The following is an 18,017-nucleotide window of genomic DNA, read 5'->3' as shown; positions in this document are numbered from 1 at the left end:
ATTTATAAGTTTGACTATCTCACTGGCATTACTTTTGCAATAGAATAAGTACGTGAATTGCTTTATAAAATTGATTACCAAAAAGTGGTAGAGTTAACATTGTTATTTATATTTTGACATTCAACAAGTGTGTTATACTGACATCTAAGTTGAAATAAATGATTTTGAATTTTAAATTTTTTTGAATTTTGAGTATTTTTTTGACTTTGTAGGCCACGAGCATACGGCCCACGGATGGTAGGTGGTTACCGTCGCTCATGAACGTCAGCAATGCTTAGGGGTAGAGCCAAGCCGCTGCCTACCATTAAGTACTCTCCGCAAGCCTCGTTTGAAGAAGGACATGTCTTAGCGCTCGGGAAACACTGTAGAGGGAAGTTCATTCCAAAGTCGAATGGGACGTGGCAGAAAAGATCTTTGGAAACGCACTGACGTTCATTGCAGCGGTTCCAGATAATATGGATGAACTCTGCTCCAATAGCGGGAGGTGTGATGATAAAAAGGAGATGAGGAGATCATCCCGAATAACTCTTCAGATCATTTTCCATGGGACATACGGTACAAAACACAGAAAGAACCGAAGTCCCTTCGTAGATCCAGAGGTTGCAAGCGATTCGCGGGAACGGGAATGACAAAAGGGTCCTTCTTCGCCGTGAACGCGCAAACCTGTGTCTTCAATGGGTTGAACTGAACAGAATTCAGTTCAACCCACTTGGAGACCCGCCCCAGAGAGTTTTCCACTTCAGACATAATAAGTTTGATCGCCTATCTTGGCACCACGCTTCGAAAGAGACTGATGGCCGAGATATCGCGCATCCCCCGTGCTATCATCAATAAACTGGTGGTAAATGCCGCCCATATCATTATTTAGCCCTAAAATTATATTCACGTACGTAGTTTTTTTTTTAAATGCGATTAGTAGGCTAGGTCAGGATGAGAGATCTTGGCCGGAAGCCAGAACTGCCTTCGTGCAACACAAACTCAACCTCTTTAAACCAACACCGATTTAGAAACAACCGGCACACTGCAACGAAATAAATCCATTCATGAGTAATTAACATTGAGAACAAAAGATATCCAATGTTCTGGGAGCGGCAGAATTATTAATGAGCTAGATATAGTCTGCGGGTTAGCGTTAGGTGTACTCGTCGAGATCGGGTCAGAACTTTTATTAGAAGATTCATTCATTAGTTTCTCACGTGAATTTGTAATGCGTGAACGGTTTCATTCTTTTTTTTATCTTTTATAGGTTGAAGAAATACGAGAGATGATAGACAAGATTCAGGCGAACGTCGAAGAAGTGAAGAAAAAGCACAGTGCCATCTTATCAGCGCCACAGTCAGATGAAAGTAAGTAAACGAAAAATAGACTGAATTCTGAATAATAAAGACACGACAAGGCAATTTGAACCCTCATAATTGAATGTTTTCTCCAAAAATACCCACACAAGGGAATTAATTTAGCTTGATGGAATTAAGGTTCAAATTAAAATAACACAATTATTTTATTTACCGTACCATATGTAAATATATGTCGTGGTTGGTTTTTGTTAAAATTTTGTATATATCATAGTCTAACTCTTTCTAAACCCGCTACACAATGCAAAATCAGTAATTTATGTAGAATGGCACTCGGCTGGTACGTGCGGGAATCGAGGCGGATCAAAAATCGATTGCTCTCTTCTATATTTGGATGATAAAACGTGATCAATTACAATATTGAATTCGTGCTAAAAATAACGTAGAGTGCCGTTAATTTATTAGCACGGGTGTTTATGTTAACGTGGGTAGCAAAGCTCGCAAAATAACCCACACAGTAGACACCGGTGGGCGGAAGGGCGAAGTTGACGGCATTTACTTGACTTTAACGCGCTGAAACTTTCTTCGTCTGACGTACACGAGGTTCTTTGTGAGATAATAATATTTCAATCTAATTTTGTAGAAAATATTTTCGCCGATTTATTTTATAAGTGGATTTTTAAACTTTAAAGGGATTTTGTGAAAGTTAAAATGAAATTTAATTATCGTTCTGAACGTTATAAAGTTCTCGATATTTGCCGTATCGACCTAAGTTTATGTTGTACTATAATATATTGAAGTTTTCAATAAAATAATAATAATATCGACAATTATTTAGTACAAACAAAACAAAAATAAATGTACTGGATTATTAGTTTTTAGTTTGTCGCGATGACAACAGACTTTTTGTGCTATTTAATGAAGTTGATCTTGTTTCTAGCAGATTTTAAATAGAGATCATTACAATTAAATCGCCCTAGCTAACAGTTTTTATTAGTTTTAAGAAATATATTACTTTTATGCTTATATTACTTTACGTATAAGCTTTCAGTACTTAAATTAAAATTTAATCTACTCGGTAATTTAGTCATTGTTTCAATCTTATCAACGTTTAAACAGTCGATAGTGATAACTAATACAATCCATTGTATTATTCTGAGTTTGCGCCATTCAGAAATGAAAATGAAAATATTGTTTACATTTTTATGGGACATACTTAAAAATATTTCGATTACATCAACCTTCAAATAAATGAAAAGTGAATTGAGAACGGTCTATTTGGAAGCTGGAATGTCATAGGCAGTCAAAAGCCCCTCGTGACAAACATTTCTTTTAGCAACTAGATTAGATAAAATTCATCCCACACGCAACGAAAGTATGTAATTAAATATACATAATATGCATAATTAATTAATTGGAAGGATAGAGATGGCTTAATGGTCGAGAGTCGACGGCAATGAACTCGGCAAGATCGCCACGAATGGTCGAGATTGGCCATTGACCCAGCCTAAATAGCTTCGGATAACCCATCGGTTCAGTCATTAATATCGAAGAGATTCGTGATAAAGCTTTACGTTATCAAACACGATTCCTACGAAAGGTTTTTTGAATCCGTGGTTGCTTTACAGGAATTTGGAATATATTTGTTTCAACTTTACGGTTACTGGTGGCAGAACCTATGTGAGTCCGCGCGGGTAGGTACCACCACCCTGCCTATTTCTGCCGTGAAGCAGTAATGCGTTTCGGTTTGAAGAGCGGGGCAGTCGTTGTGACTATACTGAGACCTTAGAACTTATATCTCAAGGTGGGTGGCGCATATACGTTATATATGTCTAAGGGCTCCAGTAACCACTTAACACCAGGTGGGCTGTGAGCTCGTCCACGCATCTAAGCATTAAAAAAAAACTTTATATCTACATCCTAATACGTTGGATGTACGTGTTCGTTTAGAAGAACATAAGAACTTTTTGTTTGATAATTGTCACTTTATTTCAGAAGTGGGTGGGTGAAAGAGCTCATGGCCATAAAAATCGTAAAATTATTGCCGACACCCACTTTGCCATGGGGTCAATTCTCAATTTAATAGTATAAGGACTGTCCGACCCTTCAAATCTTAATATATTAATTACTGTTTCGCGCCAAAAACAGACAGACTGGTTGTATCTATCAGTGCGAGTTCACGAGACGCCCTAACATCAGTAATCAGAAAATCTACTTAATATCTTATGCCTGTATTCTAGCATGTTCTTTCTTGTCGATTCAAAATACGAACAAAAGAAAATAAAACAGTAACTTTAAAATTTGTATGAAGGATTTTTTTTAAATTTGGATTAATGTACTTTACAAAATTTAATGTTCTTGGAAGGAAATAAAATAACCTGTTTGGTTATTTTTTAATTATTAATAAAATGCGAGTGCGGAAACGACAGTCTAGGCATGCTTTTAATTAAAAAAAAGTCGTCGTTTAAATAGAATAGAATTTTAAGAAATGCCCAGCGATACCATAATCTACACTTTCTCAATAAAATACTGAAGAATGGAATTTTTCAGACAAGTTATATTACAGTTAGGATAACAACTTTAACATACATCAAGAAATTGAAAAAACTTTGTCACTCTTTTACGTTTTTAAAAAGATCATTTTCCGCTCGACGGCAAGCGACCGAAAGGGCGACATTTTCAGAGAATATTTCCTTAAAATAAAACTGATTTTATTCACGAAGTTTGTGTTGGCTGTAAAGACCTCTTTTGTGAAAGCTCGCTCGATTGAAAATGTGTACGTGAGCTTGCAAGAATGCTTGTGAAGTGTCGCAGGAAAATAGCTGTGTTCTAGATATTACCAACTCATTTTCACGAAACTTTGGTGGTTTTTAATTGAATTTTACAAAACTTCTTGTAGATACAAATTTTATTCAGCGCACAGGTGTGTGCTTGTTCACAATTGAATGAAAATGGGTAACGTTGAATGGAAGACGAAATTTAAACATATAAATAGTCGGCGAACCAGGTTATGTTAACTCTGTTCATAATATGAGCACTACAGCTGAAATAGGACTTCGGGGACCCAAGTTTGAAACAACACCGCTGGGAAAGTGTTTTCAGTACAACTATATATACAGAACATTGTGTTAATTTCACGGGAAATCCTAAAAGTTCTACGTACAAAACCTCAATATGTCTTCAATTTTATTTTTCAACGTTGCAATACGTGCGCCCCTTCAATGATTTATTCATATTGAAAAGAAGAGAATTTATTGACGTTTTTGAATGTAGAACGTGCACCGATAACACCTCCTCGTATTGAAGCCCAAAAATAAATGCAAAATGAAATTTCCTATCACTCGGAAGGCAAATGAAAACTTTATACGTTATAAAAGTAATCTAGTTTGGTCCGAGTTACTTTGGCCTAATTTAATACTAAACTGCGGCTAAGCTCCCAAGAGACCCTGCCTTGGTCATAGGCAGGGCCATGAAGACCGTCAAGTCGTATGCGGCGACCAGTGCCAAAACCAAAGCTGCTGGCCGCAGGCTGCGGGAAGTCGTCTCGCGAGTCTCGAAGGTTCTGCCTTCGGTTGCTTCCGCCAATGACCAGGTGGTGCAGCTGATGGCGGAGAATTTGAGGCTCCGAGCACAGCTACAGGCGCAGCAGCGGCCCGATGGCAAGGTTGCTGCTACCAAGCGGGTAGCCGCGACGAGGTCGTCGCCCGCGTTGCCGCGTGCCGCTGGGTCGCGGACTCCTCCGGCATCTGTGCCGGCGGTGTCGCCGCTGGTCTCCGGGGTCCCTCGGGGTCCCTGTCCCTCAGCGGCGGCTGGCGACCCGTGGCCCGTGCTGCCACCATCGCGCGCGGTACAGCGGCGTTCGCGTCTCCCGTCGCCGCGGTCTAGGGAGGCGACGGCCGTCGAGCGGCAGCAGGGATCCGCGGGGCCACGGATCGTGGGCCTGCCGGAACCGAATTGCTACAGCCTGGACGAGATTATCGATCGCACCGTCCAGGCTGTAATGGAAAGGCTGGGTGGCGGGCTGGCGGCACTCGAAGCGAAACGTATTGTCGCTAGTGACGCTGAACGGCCTGCGTCTACACATGCCGCGGTGTCGGGTGCTGCAGTGACCCGCTCCACCCCCGTACAGGCTCCAGCCACTAGGGCGGGCCCGGGGCGAGACAGAGCCAAGCGGGGGGGCGGCGCTAACGCGAAGTGCACATCGCAAGCGCCTCAACCCCGTCCGCTGCCCCCGCCCCCGTCTAACATGGACGAGGGGTGGAATGTGGTGGCCCGGCGGGGTGCCAAGAGGGCCGTACCGACAGCTCCCCAAGTGGGTGGAGCACCGGCCACTGCGGCGTCTCAGGCTGCTCCCCAACAGGGTCGAGCGCCTGTGGCCGCCAAGAAAAAGAAGATGAAGAAGAAGTCGTCGCGCGCGCCGCGGTCGGCGGCAGTGGTCTTAACGCTGCTGCCGGCCGCCGAGGCCAAGGGCGTGTCATACGGAGATGTAGTCTCCCGGGCGCGCGCGGCTATTGATCTGGACGAGATCGGGGCGGGGGAGGGCCTCCGCTGTAGGCTGACGGCCAATGGGGCCAAGCTGCTAGAGTGTCCCGGTGCCGATAGTTCCGGCATCGCGGAGCGTCTGGCGGCGAAGCTCCGTACGGTTCTGCCTGAGGAAGAGGTTCGAGTGCACAGGCCGGTCAAAATGGCTGAATTGAGAGTGACCGGCCTGGACGACTGCACCACTAAGGATGAGGTGGCGGCGGCTATTGCCGCCCGGGGCAACTGCGCCCTGGAGAATATAACTGTAGGCGAGCTGCGCCTCGGTTATACCGGGGCTGGCTCTGTTTGGGTGCGTTGCCCGGTAGAGGCGGCCACCTCCTTGGCTGCTCCTCCGCCCGGTAGACCGTCGGGGGAACCGGGCAGGTTGCGCGTGGGATGGATAGCGGCCCGCGTGCGCCTTCTCGAACCACGCGCCTGGCGGTGCCTCAGATGCTTCAGCACTGGGCACTGCCTCGCTAAATGCGCGAGTACGGTTGACCGCAGCGGATTGTGCTTTCGCTGTGGTCAGCCTGGACACAAGGCGGCCGTGTGCTCGGCTGCGCCGCATTGCTTATTATGTGCGGCAGCCGGGCGCAAGGCTGACCACCGGGCCGGGGGCAAGGCCTGCCCTCCGGCCAGCAAGAATGCAGAACGAAATCGGCGCCGCCAAGCTAAGCGGCGTCAAAAGAAGCGGTTGGCCGGGGGAGCACCGGCCGGCACTTTGTCCCCCGCTGAGGCGTTCGCGCCCGATAGCGGGGGCAATGGAGTAGGGGAGGGAGCGATGGATGTGGTTCAGCCTTAATGGATCACACCTATCGCTTCCTGCAGGGAAACTTGAACCACTCCGCTGGGGCTCAGGACATGTTGCTCCAGACCATGGCGGAGTGGTCAATTGACGTGGCTGTGGTCGCCGAGCCATACTTCGTTCCCCCAGCGGATGACTGTTGGTTTGGGGACGTTGATGGCTTGGCGGCCATACATATCAGAAGAACCGCGATGGTCCCCCCCCTGGCGATGGTGACCAGGGGCCCCGGGATCGTCGCGGTACAGTTAGAAAATATCGTCGTGATCGGGGTGTACTTTTCTCCGAATCGGCCTACCGTCGAGTTCGAGCGGTTCCTGGACGGGCTAGAGGTGATCGCTCGTCACCTCGCTCCCCGTTCAGTGATACTGGCGGGGGACTTCAATGCGAAGTCTGTCGCTTGGGGTTCCCCATTCACGGACGCTCGTGGTAGGCTGCTGGAGGAGTGGGCGGTCGCGGTCGGTCTCTGTATCGTTAATAGGGGCTCGATCGCGACTTGCGTGCGGTGGACGGGCGAGTCTATCGTGGACTTGACGTTCGCGAGCTCGCCCGTCGCACGGCGCATCCTCGGCTGGAGAGTGGTGGTGGGGGCGGAATCGTTGTCCGATCACCGGTATATCCGGTACGATCTTTCTGCCCCTGCGCCGACGCCGGCTGCAGGTGCCCGCGGGGTTGACCCCCCGCAGAGTGCATCCCGGTCATTCCCTAGGTGGGCACTGAAGCTCCTGAACAGGGAGCTCCTGGTGGAGGCCTCTATGGTGGCGGCGTGGGCGCCCAAGCGTCCACAACCTGTCGATGTGGAAACCGAGGCCGAATGGTTCCGGGGCGCGATGCACCGCATATGTGATGCCTCGATGCCCCGGGTCGGCTCTCGGCACTCTGGACGGCGACAGTCGCCCTGGTGGTCGCCCGAAATTGCAAGACTGCGTGCGGTCTCCATTCGGGCGAGCCGCCGGTGCACTAGACACCGCCGTCGCCGCCGCCTGCGGCGCGACGAGCCCGTCGCGTTCGCGGAGGAGGAAGCTCGGCTGCACCGCGAATATCGCGCTGCGAAGGACGCCCTGCGGCTGGCCATCAGGCGGGCCAAGGAGCAGAACATGGAGAGACTCTTGGAGGCGCTCGAAGCGGATCCGTGGGGGAGCCCATACAAATTGGTACGCGGCAAGTTGCGCCCGTGGGCCCCCTCTATGACTGAGCGTCTCCAGCCCCAGCAGCTGCGGGACATCGTTTCGGCGTTGTTCCCGCAGGAGCGGGAGGGTTTTGTCCCTCCCGCTATGGGCGGGCCGTCTGACACCGTCGACGGCCAAGCTCCTGCTGAGGTGCCCCGTATTACGGAGGCAGAGCTCCGGGTGGCCGTTGTCAAGATGACTGCGAAAGACACGGCCCCCGGCCCGGACGGAGTCCACGGCCGGGTATTGGCCTTGGCCCTCGGTGCCCTGGGGGACCGGCTCCTTGAGCTATATAATGGCTGCTTGGAGTCGGGACGGTTTCCGTCGCTCTGGCGGACGGGTAGACTTGTGTTGTTGAGGAAGGAGGGGCGCCCGGTGGATACAGCCGCCGGATATCGTCCTATCGTGCTGCTGGACGAGGCGGGAAAATTGCTGGAACGTATTCTGGCTGCCCGCATCGTTCGGCACCTGGTCGGGGTGGGGCCTGACCTGTCGGCGGAGCAGTACGGCTTCCGGGAGGGCCGTTCGACCGTGGATGCAATTCTTCGCGTGCGGTCCCTCTCGGACGAGGCCGTCTCTCGGGGTGGGGTGGCGCTGGCGGTGTCTCTTGACATCGCCAACGCATTTAACACTCTGCTCTGGACCGTGATAGGGGGGGCACTGGAGAGGCATGGAGTGCCCCTCTACCTCCGCCGGCTGGTTGGGTCCTATTTGGGGGCCAGGTCGGTCGTATGTACCGGGTACGGTGGGACCCTTCATCGCTTTCCGGTCGTGCGTGGTGTTCCGCAGGGGTCGGTTCTCGGCCCCCTCTTGTGGAATATCGGGTACGACTGGGTGCTGAGGGGCGCCCTCCTCCCGGGCCTCCGCGTTATTTGTTACGCGGACGACACGTTGGTCGTGGCCCGGGGGGGATGATTTTAGGGAGTCTGCCCGTCTCGCCACAGCGGGAGTGGCCCTCGTCGTCGGAAGGATAAGGAGGCTGGGTCTCGACGTGGCGCTCAATAAATCCGAGGCTCTGTGGTTTCACGGGCCGCGGAGGGCGCCACCCGTTGACACCCACATCGTGGTTGGAGGCGTCCGGATAGGGGTCGGGGTGCAGTTGAAGTACCTCGGCCTCGTGTTGGACAGCCGGTGGGCCTTTCGTGCTCACTTTGCGGAGCTGGTCCCCCGATTGATGGGGACGGCCGGTTCTTTGAGCCGGCTGCTCCCGAATATTGGGGGACCGGATCAGGTTGTGCGCCGTCTCTACGCGGGGGTGGTGCGATCGATGGCCCTGTACGGTGCACCTGTGTGGGCTGAGCCGCGCAACCGGGCCACTATGGCTCGGTTCCTGCGCCGGCCGCAGCGCACCGTTGCCATCAGGGTCATCCGCGGATATCGCACCGTCTCCTTCGAGGCGGCGTGTGTTTTGGCGGGGACGCCGCCATGGGAGCTGGAGGCGGAGTCGCTCGCTGCCGACTATCGGTGGCGCAGCGAGCTTCGTGCTCGGGGCGTGGCGCGTGTCCCCGAGAGTGAGCTGCGGGCGCGGAAGGCCCATTCTCGGCGGTCCGTGCTCGAGTCGTGGTCGAGGCGATTGGCCAACCCCACGTGGGGGCTACGGACCGTCGAGGCGGTTTACCCGGTCTTTGATGACTGGGTGAATCGTGGCGAGGGACGTCTCACCTTTCGTCTGGTGCAGGTGCTGACCGGGCACGGATGCTTCGGGAAGTACCTGCGCCGGATAGGGGCTGAGCCGACGACGAGGTGTCACCATTGTGGACACGACCTGGACACGGCGGAGCATACGCTCGCTGTCTGCCCCGCTTGGGAGGTGCAGCGCCGTGTCCTGGTCGCAAAGATAGGACCTGACTTGTCGCTGCCTGGCGTCGTGGCGTCGATGCTTGGCAGCGATGAGTCATGGAAGGCTATGCTCGACTTCTGCGAGTGCACCATCTCGCAGAAGGAGGCGGCGGGGCGATTGAGGGAAAGCTCTCCTCACTACGCAGAAACCCGCCGCCGCCGAGCAGGGGGTCGGGACCGGGGTCGTATCCGTGACCTGGCCCCCTAAGAGCTAGGGGTCCCACCCGTTTTGTGCGGGGAGGGACCCAGACGAGGGGTGGCGTGCTCTGCACGCTCACCCGCAATAGGAAGCCGGGTGATGGTAGACCGCGTTCCCCCGACCGCTCTGGGGGAAGGTGTAACGCGGCGCCATCAAAGCGGGCTCTCGGCCCGCTGAACGAGGGAACCGGTGGTCGTTTCGCTGGCGGCCACCGGTCCGGCGTCCGTGGGACGGTGGGATGGATGTAATGTGCTCTGCGTCAACCCTGTCCCGCCGTTTCAATAGCCCCGACTGGGCTCCGGCCCGGTCCGAGGTAGGGCGCCGGTTGTGAGCGGCAGGAGTTTTTAGTGAGGTTCAACTCCCACATACCCCACCTGCCGCGCGGGTGGGGATCCGGCGATTTTCTCCTGTGGAAAAAAAAAAAAAAAAAAAAAAAAAAAAAAAAAAAAAAAAAAAAAAAAAAAAAAAAAAAAGCTCCCAAGAGAAGTTCTCAAAATATTTTATTCAAGTTAGATATATTTTTCGAAGGGTTAAATAAAAGTTAAACGAGAACAATGTGGATTTAAGGAAAACAAAAAGAAACTCGAAAAATATTAAAAGCGTTGTGAAAGTTGGGCTCATTCATATTTGAATATAAATCTACCTGTATCTTTTTTTTGTATTAAATGGGCAGGCGATCTCACGGGACACCTCCTGCGACACAGTTATAAAATTCTATAGACCATCACACGAGGTATTTTTGGGCATATTGATTTGTATTAGTGTGTTCTAAACCTGAACAAATGTTTGCGTCGCATTAAAAATAGGAAGATCCTTGATATCACACTTTTTTGGTGTACTCTATTACAACCACTGGTACTCTGAGAGACACTAATTGATTAAAAACGATGGAAAATTAAGGTGAACCTACTGCCACCACGGACGGATATTAGCGAAGAATTAGCGTTGCCTCAAGGAGGTCGTGGACGCCTTTGCATGTCTAATCAATAGCCAAGTTAGGAACAATAAAAGCAAGCAAGGAAAGAAAAAGAAAAAAACGTATACCAATTACATTCAAAGATTATGCAGCTCTTCCTTCCCATTATTCCACATTCCACTTTATGATAATGTATTTTTAAGAATAGAAAAAGAATCATGATATTATGAAAAGAATGATAAATTATAAATTAAATTTCATTGCAAAACATGATACCTATACTAAAGTATTACTTTTATACCTTAATCTTTCGAGTAAGCTCTCAAGGACTCTTTGCTCGTCGAAAATCGGATAAAATGTTTTGAATCGTACGTGAAGGCGTATTCTCACTTCTCACTGTGACTGAAAAGCCGCACTTATCGGCAAAGCCTTCGGGATTTATAAGGGAGGTCATATTTCTTTCATTCGTCGAGATATTGTGACGACTTTTCGAATCAGAATTCTTTATATTGTTGCGGATGTCATATGTATTATGAATATAAAAATCTTTTATGTTGTTATCATTAATTAAAAAAAATTTGTTCAAAAATAATATCATTTTAACTTTTGTCGAATTGAATTCTAACGCATAAGGCTCGATCGACATATTTTGCCATGAGTGTACCACTATGAGTATGCTACTTTTCCCTCAAAAAGTATGTATGAGTAATTACGTCAAAAACCCTATAACAATTTTACATACTTACGAGCAAGAGCCAGTTAAATAAATACATTATTGTTTTCGGTCCTATTCCCATCCTATTACTGGTTTGGTGTAACTTGCTGCTGTATTGGATTGAACTTAATGGCGGATCAGACTACTAAAGCAGGCGAAATAACGCCCTACAAATGTGGGCGTAATCGAGCTATTAACCACGTGGAGTGTTTATTAACTACAACGGATAACTAATTCCATTGCTATTTATTAATTGATAATATAACGATTTTTGGTCTTTGTTTTCTCTTAGATATGATTTTTTAATTACAGAAACGAAGCATGAACTTGAGGATCTTATGGCTGATGTCAAGAAAACTGCCAACAAAGTCAGAGGAAAATTAAAACGTAAGTTTTATATTTCTCAGATTATTTTTAACATCCGAAAAGGAAGATATTTTCTATTTTATATGTCTTTTAGCTCGAATCTCAGTCGTTTATGAACAGATTTGGAAAGTAACTATAGAAAGTGTTTTTGCGTATAAAAAATATTTTTCAAACGTGGCTTGTCCTTGAAGCGAGAGTTGTGGAGAGTACTTAACGGTAGGCAGCGGCTTGGCTCTGCCCTTGGCATTGCTGACGTCCATGAGCGACGGTAACCACTCACCGCCAGGTGAGGCCGTACGCTCGTCTGCTTACAAGGGTAATTTCACCAAACTTGGTTTAACAGTTTGGTTTTTAAATCAAAATAAGTTGGAAAATACTAAGTAGCCGAAATCGAGTGTTTTGCTTTTAGTGAGTTTGAATATTTATTATTATTATATTGGAAGGCCATTGGGTCGCGTCCTTGGTCTAGTTGTTTGTGCCTCTGACTAAGAAGTCATGGTTCGATTTTCGACCAGAAACCGATGTTTTTGAAAGATCTTTGATATTCTGTGGATAGAGTTTGTTTTTAAAAAAATCTCATAACCTATTTCAAACAAAAAATACTGTAGCAAACCTGAACTCGGAATTACAAAACAAATACAAAAAAAACGATAAATAAGAATTAAAATACCTACACATTTAACGTATGTAGTTGGTAGAAGCAGAACTTTATTATTTTCAATAATATACACGTCTGAATTATTCCAGCGTAATGTTGGAACCAAATTAAATAGAACTTCTCGTTCTTTATACTCAAGTCAAGATAGATTCGTTTTGTCTGCATAAGCAGTAGTAGAAATATCGTTTATTGCATTGATTCTTTGTGTATGTGAATTGGAGTTTCTTATTTCGACAATTCATTGTAAAATAATACATTTTATTTAAATAGAAGGATGCCAAAGGGACTCCGTAACTGAATTGAATTTGAATTAATCCCACAGATATAGAACAGAACATCGAACAAGAGGAGCACTCGAACAAATCGTCGGCCGATCTCAGGATAAGAAAGACCCAACATTCAACTCTCTCCCGTAAGTTCGTCGAGGTGATGACCGAGTACAACCGCACGCAGACCGACTACAGAGATCGCTGCAAGAGCCGGATACAGAGACAACTCGAGATCACGGGCCGCGCCACCACCGACGATGAACTCGAGGAAATGCTCGAACAAGGCAACTCGGCCGTTTTCACTCAAGGGGTCAGTATTAAGTTGTCAGTATGTCCACACGAGTTCTCAAACAAGGCATAGACATCCTATCTGTGTTTGGCACGAAGCAGTTATGCGTTCCGGCTTAAAGGGTTTTTTTTTTATTGCTTAGATGAGTGGACGAGCTCACAGCCCATCTGGTGTTAAGTGGTTACTGGAGCCCATAGACATCTACAACGTAAATGCGCCACCCACCTTGAGATATAAGTTCTAAGGTCTCAAGTATGAGTTACAACGGCTGCCCCACCCTTCAAATCGAAACGCATTACTGCTTCACGGCAGGAATAGGCGGGGTGGTGCCCACCCGCGTGGACTCACAAGAGGTCCTACCACCAGTAATAAATGAGTATGAAGTCGGTAACTTGTATAAAGGCCGTGCTTTATGTCCACACCGGTTCTCAAACAAGGTATAGACATCCTATCTGTGTTTGGCACGATACAGTTATGTGTTCTGGCTTAAAGTGTGGATTAGCCCTTATACCAATGATACTTCAACCTTACGTCTCGAAGTGGGTGGCCACATTCACAATGTGTGTCCAATTTTAGCTTCTCCCGTATTCTATAATAAGAAAGACTATGGCTTCTATATTCAGTCGAAATTAACTGGACAATGAATGTTTTTTTTTAAATGTAGTCATCTAAAATGATTGCGTTGAAAATATTTAACAAGGAGAAATTACAAGGTTTCATTTTATAAAATAAAACTAAACAGTAACAGTAAAACTAAACAATGTACTGCGGTAGTGCTAATCAAAAACAGGAAAAAAGCTTTATGATATTTAGCAAAATAACAAAATCATAGTTAATATGTACAAATATAATTAATTCTAAATTCTTGATAGGACATGGAATTCGTAAATTTTTTATTAGAATTAATACTATATTCCTGATATGGTATTGATTAAATCCGTCCTTCGCTTATCAGGGTGACTGATCTGTTATTTATCTTTATTATTGTCGTTGCAATACCATTGATCCAAGCCATTGATTCTATCAATTTCACATATAAACAAAGAAATACATCACCAGGCCTCAAAAAGAGCAACAGATTGTAGATATGGTTGTCCATTAACGGTGCTTTTAGGCACCACAAGCCTAAACCGTCCTCGTCGAACCCGTCGCTTGCGACGAAGGGCTCGACGAGCGAACTAACCCATAGACACAGCCCACTGAGTTTCTCGCCGGATCTTCTCAGGGGGTCGCGTTTCCGATCCGGTGGTAGATTCTGCGAAGCACTGCTCTTGCTAGGGTCAGTGTTAGCAACTCTCCGGTTTGAGCCCCGTGAGCTCACCTACAAACGTTAGGGTGAAGCTGAAATAGCCTCTCAAGACTATCAGCATAGGTAGGAAAAAGATGATTTGTTTATCCGAAACCAAATTTTAATAGTCTACCACGATATTCTATCTTGCTTAAACATGGACTATTTACCAGTCCAACAACGTTATCAGTTTTAACGTTGTATGCTATTGGCTTTGGGTCATTAATGTACTGATTTATCTATGTCGACGGAAAATTGTCAAAAGTAAAAGGTACCATTGATTGAAATATTTTTGAACACGCTTTGATCATAGAATTATTTATGTTACTCGCGGGACTATAGCCTAATTCTTAGGCGAGCATCGTTTTCTGTCAGAATCTATTACAATTTATTTGAGTTTCGTCGGAAAATGAAACTTTTGCCTTGGCGAACAATTGAATTACAATTCTGAGCAAAGATCATACTTTCTCCCTGTTCTGCCTTGTAAGAAGTGATACTTTTCTAGCAAGCCTTCCAAACACCTGCTTTAAGCACCACCTGCGAACTATTACTACCGGTATATTGCCAACTCTCCCACTGATTTATATACACAATATTGGTGAAGTTAGTCGACAAGCCACTTCTCTTCTTTTAAAAACTCCCATACACAGCTCTAGTCGCTATAGTGTATCTTTCACAATACAAGCAGTGCGATTATGGAATTCTCTCCCTCAACCTATTCGTGCTAGTTCCTCTCTAGAAGTTTTTAAGAGTCAAATGAAGAAACATTTCCTGTCACTTTAATTATTAAGTTATTGTTTTATGTATATTTATTTATATGTATTTTTCATTTTATATTAGATTTTTTTTAAAGGTTAGTTTAAAAATCATGCTTTAATAGCTTTTATATTGTACACTATTCCCCTCTTATACATCGTATTTCACTCTGCTAATAGTTTGCTGGAAGAAAACTCATGAATGAGTTAAGCTCGCCTTTGTACATAGTATTTAGACATTCTTTAAATCTGTTTTTATTGTATTTTCTTTGTGTGTACAATAAGTATAAATAAATAGTCTGATCAAACAAAATTACCACGAATAAAATTGTCGCGATCCACGACTAGTGAGTTGGGTTCAAAAAATATTAGAGGTGCAAACGCTTTAATTGAATCGATTTTTGCCCAACACGCTTTCAGCGTAACCGAATAAAGGCATAATTTGATTTTAATCTGCGAAATTTAAATTGCAGATGTGGTATGCGTTCATTTAGATTCCATCGTAGGCGCGTTTCCATTACATGCACACGCAAATGAATAGCAATTATATATTTTTATCATATATTTTTTAACGTATTTTATGACCTGGTAACTAATACCTTTAAGTCATGTATTATTTTAATTTATATTCATAATATGGCGTGCAATGAAATGAAATGAATATGATTAATTGAGACATTAATCAACCGGGATGAAATAAAATGAAATGAGATGAGATGATATGGGATGAAATATAATCTTAGTAAAATGGCATTTACTGAGATTTTTTCAGTGGACTTTTTGGAGGATCACGAGAAGTTACGTCCAGCGGCTTTGTTTCATTTTCCCACATTTGTGCACTTTCACAGATATTAAACAGTTAATAAACCACCGTTATTACACATTTCAACCTGAAGAAACACTAAATAATCAAAATAAAACAAATCACACCTTCACTCCACGCATTCCTGCCAAAAAGTATTTTTATCATAAAGTATCTTAACTTTTACAGATTATCATGGAGACTCAACAGGCGAAGCAGACGCTTGCCGACATCGAAGCCCGACACGCCGACATCATCAAGCTGGAGACATCGATCCGTGAGCTCCACGACATGTTCATGGACATGGCGATGCTAGTCGAAAGCCAGGTCAACATGACGCCTTTATTAATTTATTTCAGTTTCAAATCTATTTAAAGCAATAAATTCATGATTACTTTTCTGAGACTAAAACGAGGTGTCCTTGTGTCAAAAAATATTCCAAAAAGAACTTAATAAGACAGTAGATGCCGACTTAATCAGTTAATATGGATACAGGGTGAAATGATCGACCGCATTGAGTATCATGTAGAACATGCCGTGGACTATGTCCAAACTGCGACACAGGACACAAAGAAGGCACTAAAATATCAGAGCAAAGCTCGACGGGTGAGTTATCTTTCCGATGTCGATTCATTCGTTACTAATATGTTTTTTTTTGTTTTTTTTTTGTTTGTCCGCTTCCCCGCCGTTCCTATCCGATACCCCCTTTCCTTTATCTGTCCGTGTTACGTTTGTCTTTGATTTATTTGATTCGATCAATCTTTTGCATTATGTTAACGTCGATGATCCGGTGATTGGTTCACTGCGTTTTTCTTTTTCTTTATTTTATTCTTTTTATATTTGTTTGTTTTTTTGTTTGTTTTAATCCTACCCTCCATTAATGTGTTCACATGTTTTCGCTTTAGTTGTTGTGTTTAATAACTTTGTAACTAAACACTGGGTTGAACTGTGCTTCTCAATTTTATAACGTTGGTCATTCTCTGTGTGTGTGTCACTAATTGTTTGTTTTTATTTAATTTCATTTGGTGTGTGTGCGTGATTTGCCTCGTGTTTAACGCATTTGTCATTCGTGTGTCTTATAACGTTATTACGTTAAAGTGTATCTGTGTATCATGATAACAATTATTCATTAAATGTATTTAACACTATATAATGATCATGTATCGATTGTAATAATACTAATGTAATTCATCACTATGTTGGCTGTTTCTGTATCACAAACATTAGGGAACTTGCTGTGGATGCATTGTTTTTATTTGGTGTTTATTGTATTCGATTTTCGATTGTTCTCTTAACCTGTCTAACCTCTCTTCAGCTCCTCTTTGGTGTCCTGTAACGTTTTACGCTGTGGGGTTTTGTAACAATACGAATCGTATGAACCAATCGTCCGTGAGGTGTATTCGAATCGTGCGTCCCTTTCCCTCCTAGCGCCGTTGACCTTAGCGCGAACAGGGCGAGCTCGTAGACCGCATCGAGTACCAAGTGACGCAGACCACCGACTACGTGGGCAGCGGCCGACAAGAGATCAATAAAGCTCGCGAATATATGATCAAAGCGCGAAAGGTAATCACGCCTCAAGACTTTACGACCTAACCTTCGAATGTTCTCGACTAATAGATCGGTTTCTGTGCTGTGGTACTGTGAGGTGAGGCGCTACTAAAACAGCTCTCGTTTCTAAAATAATCATAAAGAAACGTTTTGCTAAACTCGTGAATCTAAGTTCTTGTGCTCGAAATGGGCCGAAATTAACTGTAATCTCATCTTTACTACTCAAAGAATCTTCTAAATGTTTCGTTTTTATCAATCGCTATGATACTGCATGAGGCACGAGACTTTACAAAAAATATATATAAAATTATTATTCAAATTAAAAAAAACAAATCAGTTGGTAATTAGAGGCGTTATATCAAATATGTCATACGTTTGCATGCCTTATAACGTTACTTCTACATCAATTATGTATGACGCTTGTTTAAGCGCTGTTTGTTCGCTCTGTCATTAGATCATCAACTATTTATGAGTTAATGTTTCATCACGAAAGAGGAAAAAAAAACAAGACATTAAAACGTAGGTACTTTGTGACGCGCACACCGTTTTGCATGGAGAGTTATCGATGAAATTGCTAATTATATTT

At 45.1% G+C, this 18,017-nt stretch overlaps 1 protein-coding gene across 7 annotated transcripts in view; it reads left to right on the top strand.

Moving 5' to 3' along the window:
- The window catches only part of LOC101737218 (syntaxin-1A), a 62,192-nt gene that overhangs the window by 30,594 nt on the left and 13,581 nt on the right, over nucleotides 1-18,017 (top strand). For 4 of the 7 annotated variants that reach the window (XM_038013148.2, XM_021350754.3, XM_012694020.4 and 1 more), the window contains exons 3-7: nucleotides 1,247-1,346; nucleotides 11,769-11,843; nucleotides 12,803-13,059; nucleotides 16,073-16,210; nucleotides 16,379-16,489. In XM_038013148.2, coding sequence (XP_037869076.1) covers nucleotides 1,247-1,346; nucleotides 11,769-11,843; nucleotides 12,803-13,059; nucleotides 16,073-16,210; nucleotides 16,379-16,489 — 681 coding nt within the window. Of the gene's footprint in view, nucleotides 1-1,246; nucleotides 1,347-11,768; nucleotides 11,844-12,802; nucleotides 13,060-16,072; nucleotides 16,211-16,378; nucleotides 17,447-18,017 lie in introns of those variants that run through there. The other 3 variants (XM_004930365.5, XM_004930363.5, XM_062670476.1) reach the window with 3 other exon arrangements.

Source organism: Bombyx mori, chromosome 10, assembly GCF_030269925.1.
Source record: "Bombyx mori chromosome 10, ASM3026992v2".
Taxonomy (NCBI): domain Eukaryota; kingdom Metazoa; phylum Arthropoda; class Insecta; order Lepidoptera; family Bombycidae; genus Bombyx; species Bombyx mori.
Note: the sequence above shows the minus strand (reverse complement) of the source record. Positions and strands in the feature narration are given on the sequence as shown.